The sequence below is a fragment of the Erigeron canadensis genome, chromosome 5, assembly GCF_010389155.1.
Source record: "Erigeron canadensis isolate Cc75 chromosome 5, C_canadensis_v1, whole genome shotgun sequence".
NCBI classification, from domain to species: Eukaryota; Viridiplantae; Streptophyta; class Magnoliopsida; order Asterales; family Asteraceae; genus Erigeron; species Erigeron canadensis.
In genome coordinates, this window is record NC_057765.1 from 25363077 (window position 1) to 25382123 (window position 19047).

The 19047-nt window shown below is 32.0% G+C and overlaps 1 protein-coding gene across 1 annotated transcript; it reads right to left on the reverse strand.

Annotated features, from left to right (window-relative positions):
- Positions 1-684: 684 nt before the first annotated feature.
- LOC122600984 (receptor-like protein kinase 7) lies at positions 685-4001 on the reverse strand. Its single transcript, XM_043773763.1, has 2 exons — positions 1328-4001; positions 685-1247 (listed from the first exon to the last, which is right to left on the reverse strand). The coding sequence occupies exons 1-2, from the start codon at positions 3876-3878 to the stop codon at positions 892-894; spliced, it is 2907 nt and encodes a 968-aa protein (XP_043629698.1). The 5' UTR covers positions 3879-4001; the 3' UTR covers positions 685-891.
- Between the last annotated feature and the right edge of the window lie 15046 nt (positions 4002-19047).

Below are 19047 nucleotides of genomic sequence, written 5' to 3' on the forward strand. Positions count from 1 at the left end.
CATAATGTACTACTTTAATAGCACTCTGTACAAGCCAGTATAACATGTTTGTGGTACATACATCAATAAGCGTGCTACGAATATTACCTTCCGTACAAATTTGTTATATATGTTAAATGTTGTATTTAAGCAATTTTCATACTCTTTTTACTTTTAAATATTTTATGTTTCATAAAATGTTATATTTTGTGATTTGCCCGATCTTCTATACAGAAATTTAAATAAATTAGCCATATTTTGGATTTTAGCTCTATGTTATATCCTCACCAAACTTTTGTTGAAATGTATATCTACCCTTGTCAAAGAAAATGAATTTCAAAGTTGGCTATATGTGCAGGTCCTATGTTCTGATTGATATGGGACCTGATATGTAGAATAAGTAATATCTGTTTGACTTCCTTTTTGGCAATTAATTAGAAATAGTAATCATTCACGCATCATAGTTTGTGGTTTCATTTTAACATATTTAATTACCACTTGTAGTAACTGATCCCTTTAGGCTACACAAAACAGAATTTCACTTTGAGGAAGTTTTTGGAAAGAACAGTGTAATTCCAAAGCCAGTAACTAGGGAGTCAAACATAGAGTCAAAGAGGTTTTTGTAAAGAAAATGCTAACTAGTTTTGCATCTCAAATCTATTTGTAAAAATTACTAGTCCAACAAAAATTCCACTCTGAGAAAGGTTGTTGCCCAATATTTATTTGGCAAACTTATACATCTTGTACAAAATCTAATTATATGTAATAATTTTTAGCGACATGATACAAAGTAAATAATATTACATGACTATACAATACAAAACTACCCAAAAAAGTAACGTGGATCGTTCTTCTACGATCATCGTTTTATGATTTACTCTAGTTTTTAAGTGTACAAGATTCAAGTGAAATCTACTTTTCGCTCTCTTTGTCGATTACGATATCGACAAGTGACTTAGGCTCGATCTCTTCCAACAGTTTCACTACCATCCTCATCGAAGGTCTCAACCCCGGTAGCCTCATCGTACAGTGGACTGCGATGCTCAGTACCTTAACCGCGTCTTCCTTATCATATTTTGAAATGCTAGAATCCACCAACGCTGTCATGTCTTTGTTGGTTCTCATTTCGTTGTGAACCCAATAAACTATGTCCTTGTTTTCACCAAATTCGGGTTCCACAGGCTTTCTCCCTGTTACTAACTCCATCAAAACGACGCCAAAACTATAGATGTCGCTTTTTTCAGTCACATTAAGTGTGTATCCGTATTCTGTTAAAGATTTCGTATAAATGTCAATACAGATCAATCAAAAGTAATAGAATGAAGGACATAAAGGATTAAGAACTAACCAGGAGCAATGTAACCATGTGTTCCTGCAATAATATGAGTCGAATCCAACCCTTTTTCGATTTGCAGCATTTTTGCTAGACCAAAATCTGCGATTTTTGGTTTCATGTCCTCATCCAACAAAATATTACTCGACTTCACATCGCGATGGATCACCGGTCTATCACACGCGTGGTGCAGATACTCCAACCCTCTTGCAGCCCCCAACGCAATTTCATACCGAACATTCCAATCCATCTCAACTTTCTGATACGTATGTAAGCGGTCCCACAAGCTTCCATTTGGCATGTACTCATAAACCAACAAATTCGAGTCCTCACTCGTGATACTGCAATACAACTTGACCACATTCATGTGGCGTAATGAGCTCAAAGCGGCTACCTCAGCCTCATACTCCTGTATCCGGCTCTTTCTTTTTGGTAAAATCGCTCTGCTACTACTCCAAGTACCGCATTCGGGCTCAGATTTCCACATATGTTTCACTGCTAGTTTTTCACCACAATCTAACACAACTTTATAAACATTTCCTGACCCACCTTTTCCAATTAAGTTCTCTTCTTTAAGAGATCTTAAAACCTCTTCTTCTCTAATCTTTAAAACATGAAACTGCTTCACATCCCACGAATAAACCCGATTTATCAAACTTTTTTCTCTGTTTTTCCGTAACTTAACAAAAAGGTAACACAAGACGGATAATACTAACACAAGTACACCTGCTAAGAAACAATACACACCAACTTGCCACTTATTAGACTTACGAGAAACCGGTCTACATTTCTCAAGATCCTTACTTTCATCAGCACATAAACCCGGGTTTCCTGCAAAACTTCCATTATACGCAACCATCAACAAAGACTGCGGTACTCGCCCAACCAACAAGTTATTCGACAAGTCAATATCAGTCAACTTCAACGACGACAAACTATCTGGAATTAGTCCAGATAGTTTGTTACCCGATAAGTTTAACGAGTTCAAACTCGTTAAAGAACCAAGAGTATCAGGAATTTGACCTGATAACGAATTTCTAGCAAGGTTTATTTCATTTAAAGATACACATGTACCTAATGACTTTGGAATAACACCAGAAAACATGTTATCTTGTAAATGAAGATTACTTAGATTCTTAAGTTCACCAATTTTCGACGGAATTTCACCTGAGAACTTATTAGAAAAAAGCTCGATTTGTACTAGAGACGAAACCTTTGATATTTCCATTGGTAATTCACCCGAAAACTGATTATTAGCTAGAAAAAGCTGTGTTAAGGTCTTTGATTCACCAATATTTGATCCTATTTGACCTTCAAACTGATTTAACTCAAGATCAATCATACTTAAACTAGGCAAACTCCAAATTCCATCAGGAACTCTTCCAGAAAGCGAATTATTGCTTAATCTTAACCGAATTAAAGATAAACAGCTCGAATAAGTCTCGGGTAATCCACCAGTGAAGTTGTTTTCAAGCATCAAAAGTTTTTCCATTTTGCCCATTTTACACATATCAGGAGGGATCAAACCAGTCAAAAAATTTTGTGATACATCAATGTATTCAAATTCAGCCCATGACCCGATTTTCGCAGGGAGTTCACCTACAAACTTGTTGTCGTAAATCGAAAACTGCTTCAAGCATTTGAATTCTCCAAATTCTTGAGGAATTGTGCCAGAAAAATTATTTTCAAAAATTTGTAAAGATTCCATCCGAGTTAAGTTTCTTAACTCGGATAAATCACCTTCTAGACTATTATTCGAGACATCAAATTTTGCAAGATTAACAAGGTTCCTAAACTCAAAAGGAAGAACCCCATTTAACTCATTGTTGTAAAGCTCAAGCATTTGAAGTTTTGTGAGTTTTGTGATTCCTAATGGGATTTTTCCAACTAAAAAACTATCCGAAATCTCTAAAGTCTCTAATAAGCTCAAGTTCCCGATTTCTTCGGGTATTTCTCCTTCTATAGAACAATTTGATAAATAAAGAGAGGATAAGCTCTTTAAATTCAAAATTTCTAAAGGAAAAGGAGTTTTCTCAAAAGGGTTATCTCCTAAACTTAAAAAAGCCAGAGCGGACATGTTTCTGAGCGATTTCCAAGGAAATCGCCCAGAAAATCCGCTCAGGTTTAAATTCAAATACTCAAGTTTTGACAACAAAGATAAATCCGGGACTTCACCCGAAAACGAATTGTACCCTAAATCAAGATGCTTCAAATTCGTACAATTTGATATATATGGACTAATATTCCCAAGCAAAAGATTTGAACCAAATGAAATATTTTCAAGTGACTTCATTGAACAAATTGTGTCAAAAGAAAGAGTTCCAACAAGTTCTTGGCTAGAAAGATCGATTTTGCTAACCGAACCATTCGAATTACATTCAATTCCTTTGAATTTGCATATGGGAGTTTGGTCATTCCATGTTGTGAACACTTTTGTGTTAGAATTTTGAAAACTGGATTTAAATTTGTATAGAATCTGACGTTGGTCGGATTGTGAATAAGAGTGGAGTGTTAAGAGAAATAGAGTTAGGATAAAAAGGTGGCCGGAGATATTTTCCGACGACATGTTGGCCGGACGGAAATGGAGGGAAATATTGTTATATGTTTTTGGGTTTGTATGAAACTAAAATATGTTTTTTAGTTAGAGATAGGAATGTGAATGGGAAAGTATGACAATTTGCGTCATTGGTTGGAATTTTCGTTGAGAGTTCACATGGTTGAAGCAATGTGTGACACGAACCTTCCAACTCATCCCTGTCATCACTATCAATAGATATGTTTAATGATTATAATAATTAAATGTGATATACAATATGTATATTATATCCAATGTAATGTGACATATTAACGACAAAAAATTACTACGGGCATAAAACTTAAATTATATATATCTAGTTCCGTCTTCCATAAAAATTAAAAAAGAATTCGATGTAAACAACTGGAGTCTTATGAAGTAGAGATATTGTTTCAAGATGAACTTCGATTAGTAAAGGATTTTCTAACTGATTCAACTTTAGTCAGTAACGGTGTTATTGACTACCTTTCCTTCTAAGGAATAGAGTCCCTTTTCTCTTAGAAAGCTACAACACTTCTAATTTTACTAAGCTTAGTTTAGAAATGTTTTATTTTCATTAAACAAATAAAACATGTTTTTAATTGATTCTACGTGTATCCAAATTAATCATTGGATGATCTCAACAATCAAAACAATTTTTTCGAGCTAATATATTGTTATAAAACAAGTTAGCTTGAATAATACGGAGTCGTCACTTTGGAATACATAGATACATGCGGACATGCCAATAAAACAATGTCCATATAATTAAATAATGTAAATTTTTCTGTATCAAAGTAAGTTTTCATATTAGTATATTTCTTTTTATAGAAAATTAATTTTAAACTTTAACCAATCGTAATATGTAAAAATGATATCAACTGGTTGATTATTATATATAATGTATAGTTTTACAAATCTAACCATCTCATTTTGGTAAAATGGGCATCAGCCGACACTCTTTTGGGCCTGAATTACATTGACAATTTTCTTGTAAAGCTGCAAATGAATATTTGATGTCGATCACTTTATGAAAGTTATAAAAGATTAAAGTTTCCGACATCTTTTGGTTTATGAAATAACATCTAAATCCTTCAAAAAGTTGTATTGTGTAAAAGTAACTTTTTTAATTCTTTTGTAAAAGCAATATTTAACACTTTGGTTTTATTTTATGTTTGCTAAATAAATAAAATCAATTAACTTATAATTGCAATTTTAGTTGACGACGGAATATATATATGTATTGTTTGTGATGTGTGATCAGTTTTGTTTTTTTTTTTTTAACACCATTTTATCTTAATTCTACTTCTAAATTACCATATACATAGTACCATGACTCTCAAAAAACCCTCAATTAATTCATCCCGCAAATGTGGAAAGTAAGACTCGAACCCAAGTAGATTCTCTCAAGGTATGAAATTATATGTAGCGGAAACAATTTGAGAAATAAGAACACAAGAATTTGGGAATTTTCACTTTATATTGATTGATTAGAAAATAATACAGATATCCAAGAATATATAAAACTAATTTCTGTATCTAATAATATAACTGCCTAAATCTATACATTTTGAATATATTTACAGTTCTAACCCTTCAGTATCTAAACTAAACAATAACAATCCAAACTCATAATTCTCATATACCCCCTCAAGTTGGAACCTCTTCAATACGCAACTTGCGACTAAGAACAGAATGTTGTGCAGATCCAAGGGACTTCGTCATCAAATCTGCTAACTGCAAATTAATGGGAATATACGCAGTCTGCAAAAAAACCATCTTGAACCTTATCTCTGGTGAAATGACAATTAATATCCAGATACTTAGTTCTATCATGGTAACAAGGATTAGCAGCAATTTGTTGAGCTGCTTTGTTGTCACAGAACAGAGTAAGTGGTATTTTAACATCTATATGAAGATCTTTCAACAAATAAGTCAACCACACAAGCTCACAAGTAGTGGCTGCCATACTTCTGTATTCTGCTTCGGTTGAAGACCTTGAAACAGTTGCTTGTTTCTTTGTTTTCCAAGAGACTAAAGCATGTCCCAAAAATATGCAATATCCAGTAAGGGACTTCCTGGTCATAATGCATGATGCCCAGTCTGCATCACTAAATCCTGTGACCCTAAGATTGGTTTGAACAGGATAAAACAACCCTTTTGAAATGCTACCCTTCAGATATCTCAACAAGTGAATAGCAGCATTCATGTGTGGCATTCTTGGACTAGATACAAACTGACTTAGATGTTGAACAACATAAGAAATGTCAGCTCTAGTCATGGATAAATATAAAAGTCTTCCTACCAGTCTTCTGTATGACTCAGGATCCTTAAGCAATTCACCTTTATCTAAGGATAATTTCAAATGAGTGGGTAAAGGAAAAGCCACTGGTTTTGCTGCTGTGACCCCTGCATCCTTAAGCAAATCTAAAGTGTATTTCCTTTGGTTCAAATAGGTACCTTTCTTAGTCCTACAAAGTTCAACACCTAAAAAATATCTTGCTAAACCCAAATCCTTGATAGTGAATTTATCATCTAAAGCTTTCTTTGTTTGAGCAATATCATTGTCATAATTGCCAGTCAACAAAATCTCATCTACATATACCAATGCAACAGTAAACATACCTCCTTTTTCCTTGACAAATAAAGAATAATCATTCTTTGATTGCAAAAAACCAAGGGACACCAAAAATCTAGACAACTCTTGATTCCATTGTCTAGATGCCTGCTTCAATCCATATAAGGATTTATTCAGCTTACACACTTGATTAGGCAAAGCTTTATTATACCCATCAGGAGGCAACATGTAAATTTCTTCTTCTACAAAACCATGTAAAAAAGCATTGTTCACATCTAATTGATCTAAAGGCCACCCCTTTGTTGTTGCAATGGCTATGAGAACCCTAACAGTGGCAGCCTTAGCAACTGGAGAGAAGGTATGCTTGTAATCAACTCCTTCTTGTTGATTGAAACCTCTTATCACCAATCTGGCTTTATATCTCTCAATAGAACCATCAGACTTTTATTTGATCTTATAAACCCATTTAGAAGAAATTGATGTATGTCCTTTAGGTAGAACTGTTAAAGACCATGTGTTGTTCTGTTCAAGAGCTATGAGCTCTTTGTTCATGGCCTCTACCCAATGTGCATGATCAACTGCTTGAGTATAAGAAGAAGGTTCTACTTGAGACAAAACATGTGCCAAAGAAGCCACATAATCTTCAGGAAAAGAGACAAAATCATCACCCTTAAATAAAGGGTATAAGACTTGAGCATCTACACAAGCAGCAGTTTTCTTAGATCCTGTTGTAACAAAATCATTCAGCTATGAAGGAGTATTAACATTCCTACTGGATCTTCTAAGAGGTGGAGGTGGTGGAGGAAGTGGAATGGTAGGAGAAGCAGAAACATCATTATCAACCACTGGTTCAATAATTGGTATTGTTTCGGTCAAAAATTACCTAAGATAATTTTAGAAAGGATTTTAGACAACTAATGAACCGAAGATTTGTAAGTGGGGTTTGGTGTTCAAGAATCTTCAAATAAAAAGGAAAGTTTTCTTATCAAGAATAAATAAACTAAAAGTTTGTTCTAAAAACAAGTTTGTAAAGATCTTTGAGATCGAAATACTTTGAGTAAATAAGAAAACGGTTAAAGATAATGTAAAATAATGCAAAATAAAGTATAAATCTTAACTAAATACGAATAAAAGTAAAGATCTTAATGAAATGCAAATAAAAGTAAAGACACCAGAATTTTGTTGACGAGGAAAAACCCTTGATCCAGTTAAGTGATCTTAGGTAAAAAAACCCCGGGAGGATTCAATCGACCCTTCCTATGTTCTTTTATTATTTTCGTTGATTAAAGTACAATGGATGTGTGAGTGATTTGATCGAAGTGATGAAAGTAAAGCAGTTAATAAATGTGTGTGATATCAAGTGTGAATACTGAATGCTAAGTGTCTATACTTCGATCAATCGCTCGCTATTTATAATGTTAACAAATAACTAACTATCCGAAATATCTGGGATCTTCCGCGTCTTGTTTATTCAATGTGTTGAAGTGGGAAAATGAACGTTGAGTCTCTTTTGACACGTTGATTCTTCTAATCTGTTCCGATATTGATGGGATTGCATATCGACTCCTTCATGAAATCCGTTGTACATATATTTTCGACCGTTAGTCATTTTCTAAATATCCTGTATCTTGATTATGAAATCCAGGATCCTGCAAAACATAAAAATATTATCGTGTACAACAGAAATTTATGTTAGGAATATCTCTGTTCAAGATCATAGTTATAGAAAATCTGACCCCAAACAATTGTCCCCAAATTTATATTTAACCTTATTGCTAAGTAAATATAAATTTAATAACCATAGCTTTAAAAATATCTCCGCTCGTTATTGTTACTAGAATCTAGAAGAGTTACGCCCATTAATTATTTAGAAGGCGCGTTGCAGAGCTACAGTTAGGTAATCATGTTAAATTCTTTAATTTACTCGGTGATGAGACGTTTAACCTATTCTTTTGTCTCCATGACCCCTTATCACTTCCGCCTATATATATCCCATTTACCATTCAACCGTCCCTCATAAGTTTTATCCCTCATTTTCTCTAACAATCTTCAAAACTTTTTCTCTCGAAAAACCTTTAGTTTTTCAAGAATGGCATCTTCATCTTCTTCTCCAGTTTGGATGAATAAGGTAAAAAGATTTTATTCCTCTTTCATTTTATATCCTTTTTATCTTTATTTCTTTATATTTATCTTCATTTTAGACAAAACACAAAAAAAAATGTGAAACATTAACATGCTTCTAAGCATCAACATGAATGAGTTTGGACATAGAAGTATGACCCAATCTAGCATGAAACAGCTGAACAGGCACAACAGTTTTATTACTGGGATTAACTTTATTCACAAAATTAGCACCACTAGACTGAAATGAAGACTCAAACTTTTTAGGAATAGGACTGGAAGAAGTCTTGAGAATGTAAAGCTTCATGACCTTTTCCAACTGCCACCAAGTGCTTAGTTGAAAGGTCCTGAAAAGCAAACCATGTAGGGTCGAAAATAGCAAACAGAGGTTTTGAATGAAGTAATTGACCAACAGGACTGAGATTGATCTCAAATTCAGGAACATATAGAACATTGGTTAATAAAAGAGTGGGAGTAACTTGAACATCTCTAATTTTATAGACCAATTTGACACTAGAATCTGGTAAACTGACTTTTATGGGAATTTTAAGAATTTTGATATTTTGGAAAAGACTTAAATTGGGAGACATATGATCAGTGGCCCCTGAGTCTATAACCTAATCCTTTTTTAAATCAACTTCCACATGAGCACATAAGGCATGTAATCTATTATAAAAATAGATATCAATACCTGCATGTGGCCTTGAAGGACCAACCACATCTGCAGAAGTAATGACCATATTTTTGTCTTTAAACATCTTCATCATTTCAGAACACACTACAACTACAAATTTCTAGTCTAATTCAGTCTTCTGCTCACCAAACATCTCATTCTCATAAGTCATATCAAAAGGAGTGTCTTGAATGCCCATATCAGTTCCAGCATGTGCAGCCATTCTTGTGCCTTTCTTAACCTTTTTCCTTTATACCAATCAGGATATCCTAGTCTCTCAAAACACTGCTCATAACTATGTCCTTCATGTTTGCAGTAAGTACATGACTTAGGCTTATCAAGTTTGTTATCTCTCCTGAACCCCTGACTAGACTTAACATCCTTGTTGTTAGCAACATAAGCAATAGGTTCAGACACATGAGTGGTGACATGTTTTGTTTCTCAACTTGTTGCACAATGTAGTAAGCCTTATTAAGTGATGGAAGAGGATCAGTGGACAAAATTTGACTCCTAACAGATTCGTAATCATCATTCAACCTCATCAAGAACTGCATCAATTTTGTCTTACTATCTATTTCTTGATATTTCTTTACAATACCACAAGCACATTCACTCAATTTTCCAAAAGTACAAATAGGAATGCCATTCAGACTAGTTAACTCATCCCAAAACTTTTTCATCTTATTGTAATAGGCAGCTATAGAAAGATTACCTTGATTCACTTTGCTCAATTCTCTCTCAACTTGATAAATGAGAGGACCATTACTCTGTCCATAACGTCCAGTCAACTTCTTCCACAATTCAAGTGCTGATTGAGCATACAGAAATGCCTCAGCCAATTCTGCAGTCATTGAATTCAGCAACCAACACGTCACCATATAATCACATCTGGTCCATCTCCCAAAGTCAGCATTATTTTTTTCTGGTTTCAAAGAACTACCATCAATAAACCCTAATTTCAACTTAGCACCAAGAGCCATTTTCACAGTACGACTCCAACCGAGAAAATTAGTGCCATTAAATGGAGTATTGGTCAACATCATTCCAGGATGATCTGAACTGGACAGATACAGAGGATCATTCGTCAAAGGCTGATTATGATTATTTGGAGTAATTGGATCAGTAACCGCCTTGATTAAGCAATAATTAATTGTCTAAAACACAAAAGAAAATAAGGAAAATAATCCTCATCGAAATTACAGTTCCAATGATGTGAAATCAAAACCCTAAGTAATCAATCGTTGATTTTGCAGAAATTCCGATCAAAATCAATCGATTTTCAGAAATCCCGATCAAACTCAAAATCGGAACCCTAATTGAAGACTAATCTATCAAATAAGAGTGATCCTTGCGCTCTGATACCATATGAAATTATATGTAGCGGAAGCAATTTGAGAAATAAGAACACAAGAATTTGGGAATTTTCACTCTATTATTGATTGATTAGAAAATAATACAGATATCCAAGAATATATAAAACTAATTTTTGTATCTAATAATATAATCGCCTAAATCTATACATTTTGTATATATTTACAGTTCTAACCCTTCAGTATCTAAACTAAACAATAACAACCCAAACTCATAATTCTCATTCAAAGGTTAAAAACCTTACCAATGGGCTACGTAGTTTGTTTTTATTTATATAAATATGAATAAATACCAACAAACATGTTTTATACTTGTTTATGAATATGAATTTTGTATTTGAATAAATAACTTTTACGAACATGATAAATATTCGTACATGTTTGTTTGTAAAATGAAACCACGGACATCTAAAAGTGTTGACTGGAGTGGCAGGCAGCCAAGGTTGACTCTACCACTCTATATGCCCCACGTGGGATATAAAACTTTTGTTACATCCTTATCAACATTTTTTGCCGACTTTAACTGTAAAATTTGATGCCGCTTTTTGTACTGTTGTTTGTTTGTTAGTGAATTTCGTACCATAGTTTGTAAAACTCGGTAACTTTAAAATATACGACTTTGGGGACTTGAAACTTGAAAAGTTAATATACGTCGCCTTTAACCGTACGGCTAGATGGAAATGGGAGGTGAATCGGTGATACATGTGCTAGTTAATTTACTAGATATATAAATAATAAATCACCAAGTGCAAGTTAACAAACTTCATATATGAATACTACACACTTATGGTATATAATATATATAGCATGTGGATGTCTAATATGCTGTTAACAACAATTAAACAGCTGTTGTTGTCCTCACATTTAGGAAGATAATTATTGATTTAACATGTAATTAACAGGAGGATATTTGTGAAAGAAGAATTGATGCTATTAACAGCATTTAATATTTTCTCATATAGTATTATTAATTATCAACTTATGTGAATATGTGGTAATTAAGTTTATCAATTCCCGTTACATATATAGACAACCGGTTTAATTAACTTTCGTCCTAGATAACTTGTAAAAATGCATATGACGTAATACTGTACTAGATTGTCTTTTTGAAGAAAGATACCCATAAAGTTTGGTTATTTTCTACGATCATCAATCTCATTTTTCTAATTACATTTGGTTCTGTTTATATATCCACGACATCTACTTCTATGAGTATGATCAGTGGCGGAACGTGAATTTATATATTGGAAGGGTCAGACACAATTAAAGTATATAAAAATTTTCATTAAGAAAAAGATAATGATAAATCAACCTAATTGATATGCCTAAAGTTGTGCCTAATTGTAAGATGATGACATGTTGAAAAATCAGGAGGCAAGATTAGGAAAGAGAATTAGTGCATTCCACATGTCAAATTCCTAAGGTTTTAGACATGTCTTTAGGCACACCAATTAGGTTGATTAATCATTTTCCTCAAAAAAATCAATCAAAATTAAATAAATGATTTTCTTTCTACTTTAATGAATAAACTAAAGTTATTAGTAATTTTACAAGGAAGTTATATGACACTAACTTTAATATGAAGGACCATATGTATATATAACTAAAACTATAATAAAATCAAGTGGGCCCTAATTCTATCTTATACATCATCTTGTTCATTTGGATTCGGTGGCTCTGAAACTACCTTCACCGTAAAAACAAAAAACATAAAATAGTAAAAATGACAGAAATATCCTTAAAACATTAAATATATCTACTACATCAACCTCAAATCTAGGATGGCCACAACCCTCCCTGGTCTCTATTACGTTCCGCCCCTGAGTATGATTGTATATATATGATCTCTTCAATATACGTAGTTTTTAATGTAATTGGATATTGTAGTTATACGAGTAATTGCATACGTTTTCTAAAATGTTACTCGTATTTGTCATCAAATGAACTTCAATATCTTATGTGATCTGTGATCATATTGTTACTTTCACGTTTGCTCTAATAGTGTAAAGTGGGCAAGGGCAAGAATAAATGCTGAAATGGAGATATATTTTATAAGTTTTGATGTAGGCCCAAGTGTTAAAGATAGGGCTTTTGTGTACAAGTTTTAGACATTGTCAAAAAGAGGCATTAACTAAAATGGTCATAACTTTTGCTATAAAGTTTTGTTTCTGACGTGCAACCAAGCAAAACGACAGTTAAAAAATGGAGCGTCAAACTGCCCAAAAATATTATTTTTTAAGAGTTATGGACCTTTTATATGTTTTCGGGGTTTTGTTGGAATTTTTTTATTATTAACTTTCCACCCATTAATGTTTTTAGGCCCATTCAAATTTTGCTTGTTTATTTATATGAATGTTAAACCCTGTGATTAAATTTCAAGAAATCAAAAAATCATTTTTCTCTATACACATGTGTTTGTTTTAGAGTGAAATTTCTTAATCATTTATATTCTATTTGAATCAACGAATTTTAGAAGAATTGTTTTTGGCATTCTTAAGAATTAACAGGTTTGATTATCTATCCAAAGTTTCAGTTTGCGTCAAGTTTATATAGATCAAACTTGAGCATCCAATTATATATATATACTAAAAACTAAAGTTGGAATGTGAGGGGGAGTTACTGTAGCTAAAAGTACTCCCCCTTTAGCATAAGGTACAAGCCTTTAAAGCATCCAACATAATTAACGAACTTAACGACGGTTAGGTAACAGACTTAATGACTGTTAGGTGACGGACTTAACGACCCTTATTTTCTTTTTTTACTGTAGCTAAAAGTACTCCCCTTTAGCATAAGGTACAAGCCTTTAAAGCATCCAACATAATTAACGGACTTAACGACGGTTAGGTAACAGACCTAACGACTGTTAGGTGACGGACTTAACGACCTTTATTTTCTTTTTTTTTTACTACATAACTTTTACTTTTTAAACTTTTCACCAAAAAATTTTTTTTTTACATTTTCCTTTTTACCTTTCGTCACATAGCTTTTGCTTTTTAAATTTTCAACATACAAACTTTGTTTTTAGGTATAAAGTTTATTAACTTTTGTACCTTTTTTCATATAACTTTGTTTTTAAACTTTCTTCTGAAAGTTTTCTTTTATTTTTCTTTTATGATATAACTTTTGATTTCTAAATTTTATTACCAAAGTTTCATTTTCTTTACTTTGAACCACAACTTTTATTTTCTTAACTTTTGTCACACAAATTTTATTTTTCGGCTTAATGTTTTTGTAGCTTTTATCATCAGAGTTATGTTTTTCTCCCGGGGCAACGCCTGATAAAAATACTAGTTAAGCCTAATTATAAACAACATTATTGTACAGTATCACTATGCCTGTCTATTTGGACCGACATACTTACACATAACCAGTTTTTGTACGTACTATATATGCATGTTAAGAAAGTTAATACAGTACTATACATATTATTTGCAATTATCTAATACTATTTTATAAAGTATTTTTTTCTTTTTTTAATCCCAATTAAATAATTGAACTATTTAAATTACCCGTCTTCTTTATCACTAATTTAAACACCTCTATCTAATATACTTATAATATCCTTAAATTACAACCAATTATTTTTCTCTCTTCTCAAATCTCAATCACTCATTTTTTTTCCTCTCCTCCAAAAATCATTTTATTCCTCTAATTCATTCAAAATCTTTTATCTCAAATACCGTATATCGATAAATTATAAAAATTTTATGGCTGTTCTTAAAATTTCATATTTTTCATTAGAGATGTCATTCGATATACTTTCGACGAATTTTTAAATCCGAGGGCAGAGCATGTACGGTTAAGGCATTTGACTATCATACTCTATGACTTGACCTATCACTCCTACCATTTCACAGCCGTAACACGTGGACACTATCTCTCGTTCTACTTAATACTCTTAAGATATAAACAATAATATAATACGTTAGCTTCTTGTTAGCTTCTTGGAATGAAGAAAGAAAAGTAAAAGTTGATTAAAGTTTGAGAGATTCATCAGGATGATATCTGTGTCTCATATTAGATGGAAATGAAGTAATCATATGGCTACTTTTATATACCCACAGGGTCGACAGATAAAAAGTTGACGGGGCGTACGTGTCCTCCACTAATTATAGAATTATCGTTACGTTGTAGCAATTGTTATGCTTAGTATGGCCTCATAAACTAAACAAAAAAAACTATATTATATATCAGTGAGTATAAGGTTGTTATGCACGTGATTTGGGTGAAAAATCCCCCACATGCCAATATTTTAATATTTTAAATAAATATTTAGCCCCCATAATTTTTATGGTTTAAAAAAAGGTATGTAGTGGGTTTTTCACTCAACTTAGATTCCTAACAGCCCCATATTCCCTTCCCCTATATATTATATCAATAAATAAAGTATTTTGCAAACGAAGTCCTAAGGGGGTGGATTTTTAATATGAAAATGTACAATCCTTATATGTACGTTAAGTGAAGCCCTAAGGGCTTCATTTAACATTTTCTTTGAATAAAATCTAAAACCTAAAGACAAAAATAAAACTTTCGATAGGTTTAAATCAACATAAAAAAACTAAAGAAAAAACAAGCTAACAAACTGCTATGCTATGTTATTATTTTTTAAATTATAATAATATTTTATATATCATTTAATGATAATATATAATTTTTATACATATATTATTTACAATAAATAATAGACAAAAATAACTACTTGTCATGCCAAATAAATGAAAAGTGAAAGATTGAAAAAGACAGCATGCGTCACTTGATTAGTTCTGAGTTCCCGATAAGCGATGATAACTCTTTGTTTAATCCAATAAAAGTTATATACGTGAGTTTTTTTATAAGTTAAATTTTATGTTTTAGTTTTTAAATGATGGTTAGAGTTTAAAATAGACTTAAATAATTTCAAACGTACATACATAACACTAAAAACTAGAAAAAATAGAGTCTCCTATATAAAAATTGGGTCTCGGGCCATCGGCCACTTTGGCCAACCTTTACACCGGCCATGCCTTACGTGGTAACTCAATAGAAAAAGTATATGTTCCTTCAAAAACATATGTTTAGTTCTAATAAAAATTCAAATATGAAATTATATATATATATATAAAAGAAAAAAAAAAGTTTTGTTAATGATAGCCTTTAGGGCTGTCATTATTAGTTATTTGGGTGCATTAAAATTTATACTTTGTCATGCGAAAATTTATAAGGTGGTTTTTTTATGCATAAAGTACTACTTTTTATGCATGTAATAAGGTATTAATGACAACCCTTAGGACTGTGATTATCATTTTTCTAAGCAATAACATGATATGTATAAGTTCTTATGCATAATGTACAATAACTTTTTTTGTTTTCTATTTTCATTTTTACCCGTTAGAGTTTGTATATTTTAACTTTTACCTATCATAGTACAACTTTATGCACATAATGTACAAACTCTAAAGTTTTTATCTTAATTATAACTTTTGTCCCATTTGAAGTTTTCGTTTTTAATTTTTCAGACTTCAAACTTTTGGGATCTTATGTTTCTATCAAAACAACTTTCACACGTTTACGGTCTTACCTTTAAACATTGAATCTAATTATTTTCCTCTGATTTGTTATACGTAACGTTTCTTAATATGTGATAAATTTCACCATCGTTACTTTTTACTTGCGTGTAACGTTTAAGCAAAATATTATATTACATCATCGTCGTCGGAGTGTCATTATTGCGTTAATATGATTATTTGTTTGTTCTATGCTTTTCATATACTTTGTTATTCTTATAAGTTATATATGTTATTTTTATTATTGCTATGTATTTTTTTCAAAATTTGAGTTTTAAGATTTGTTATAAGTATTTGTATTGCACTACTACTATCATACTGTTTGTATCCAATAATTTATCGTACAAATAATATACGAGTATTTTGTAACAACATGCGAGTACTAGGAATAGTTAACTCTAAAAATTTGGAAGGTTAATAATATAGTTGTCACAATCATCAATAATGACTTCGGTAAAATTACTAATATATGTTATCCAGTAAAGACAAACTTATCTTTTTGTACTTTCAGATTTTTTACTCAGTTGACTATGTCTATACATGGGCAAAAAGTTGATACTAGATGGATTCAACCATCCCACAATCCATTGTTCATGATGTTAGGCATATTTGATTCATTTAGCGGTTATAGGCTTATAGCTATACTGAGTGGAGCCCGCACATTACAGCGGCGATGATTTATAACGTTTTAGACATCGTAACGGTTTATAGCGTTTAAATTACTTTCATGTAATGCGTCAATGCAGGATTTAACCATATATATATATCATTCTAAAAATAAGTCGCCTATTAGGTGCAAAAAATAATGAAGTGCAAACACTAACCATGAAAAATAACCACTTACAACTATAGGGGAGTAGACCAAGGCAATTAAAAAAAATAAATAGTCAAAGATTAAAATTTAATATGAATATATAAAAGACATAATTGGTTCGTAAATTTGTGAGTTATAAAAAGGTAATTATTGTTTAAACATTTTGTAATATAATTTATGACAATTAAGATGTTTTTTCTTATCCGTAACAATATTTTCAGCAATAACTTTAGAGTTGATGAAGATTTTATAACAATAGGGGTTTTAGGTAATTGTGGGGTTTTTTTATTAAGGGTAATTTTGAAATTTCAAGGATAAGGTGTGTGGAAGTAGTTTAAATGTAGAGGGTATATTAGTTAATTCAAAGGTAAAAAGTTAAATAGGGAAGAAGGTAGTTTGTTTATATAGGTAGTATAGATTGATAAATAAATTTGAACCTAAGAAAAAAAAAAAGAAAAAAGGAATTTGCTCAATTTTCAATACGAGTCAGTTTGTAATTTCGTTTAATTTTACCAAGTTTTATTTTGGTCATGGATAAATTTTGTGGCAAAAATGCTTCGTTCCATAAGTACCAGACTTACACATCATTATATATATAACAATCCAAATTTGGATTCTACAGTTGCGGCTTGGTTAGCGGGTAGTCGGCTTAGTTACAATACAACCGGTTTTGTTGGCTGAAAAGAGCCAAACAAAGATTTACACGTCACCTTTTGCTAAAAAAACCACCCTTTCCCTTTCCTAATCTCACACAGACACACACCTTCCCACACAACAAAACAACGACCATCACACACAATCCAAAAACCCTAACTTTTAATGAAGCTCTCAATCGCCGAAAACAAAGACGCCACCGCCACTGCTGATAAGCTGGATGACGATGAAGATGATGAGGTTAGGGTTTTTTATTTTTATTTTATGTTTATATTTATAAAGTATGTTAGTTTGGGTGATATATATCGGTTTTGTGAAATATATTTCCGGTTATGTTTGACTTGAAAATGGGGACAAGTATTCTTTTTACTTTTTTTTTTGTAATTTCTGAAATTTGGATTTTTTTAATTTCAAGTTTGCAATTGCATCTGATTTTGAGGTTTAGTGACTTATTGTGGCAGTGTTCTCCATCTACTTATATGATATTGCCGAAATTATGGTTGCAAATGTGTATTGTTGTAGAATTATCGACTCTTTCTGATAATTTTTTTTATATTGCGTGATTTAAAATTTTTACTTGACACGCTATACTATATGTAATTGGATTTTATTGATTATATGGATGAGTGATCTACTTATAGTAATTTTCGTATAATGGTGTTCAAAATTGCTTTTTAGGGCGGCTTACAAGATGTGAATGATTAGAAAATGGCGTTTGGCAAATCATGAAGAATTATAAGAAAATCTATAGCTTCTGTTTTGGTAGACCTTGCAAATATATATGCTCCAAGGTACCAAAACTCGAATCTGTTGTCTTATATTACAGTATCGTTCTGCTAACGTGTTTTTGGAAAGACACGGAGTGCTAATGTAACGACATATTATATAGCATGAGTTCAGCTTTTTGATGATTTATGAATATGGATTCAACAACATTTAAAAGTAAGCACAAATAATAAATTACTGGTGACTCCTGCATTTGCTCTACTAATAGAACCCTTGCAGAATCCATCCTATCGTTTAAATTAACTCTCATGACAGTTTTTAAAGATGAGTGGTTCTTCTATTGAATATATGCATGCTTGGTTTCCACTGCAAGGGAGACATACTCCTCCAAGGTACGATTTATAGCTGCAAGAATAGGCAATACTATATTTTTAATTGAGAACACTTATCGCTACCATTGTGTACATTATTGCGGTTCAAGGTACAGGGTCATATATGATGTGATCATTACTACAAAAATACCTTAAATCTTTGAATAACACCTTTTTTCCATCATTCGGCCCACTCCCATTTTACTCAACTTTTTGATAGACTATTTATGATTAACACAATCCGAACGAACTGATAATCATTAATTAGTAAGTGGGATATATGATTTGATAATGATGTCACTTATCTGATTATGTGGTAGTTTTCCTTATA

Excerpts from the sequence above, each read along its gene's own strand:
- LOC122600984 (XM_043773763.1), bottom strand. The coding sequence starts at position 3,878 with ATGTCGTCGGAAAATATCTCCGGCCACCTTTTTATCCTAACTCTATTT. Across the intron at positions 1,248-1,327 it reads ACATGGTTACATTGCTCCTG|AATACGGATACACACTTAAT; the intron begins GTTAGTTCTTAA and ends AATCTTTAACAG.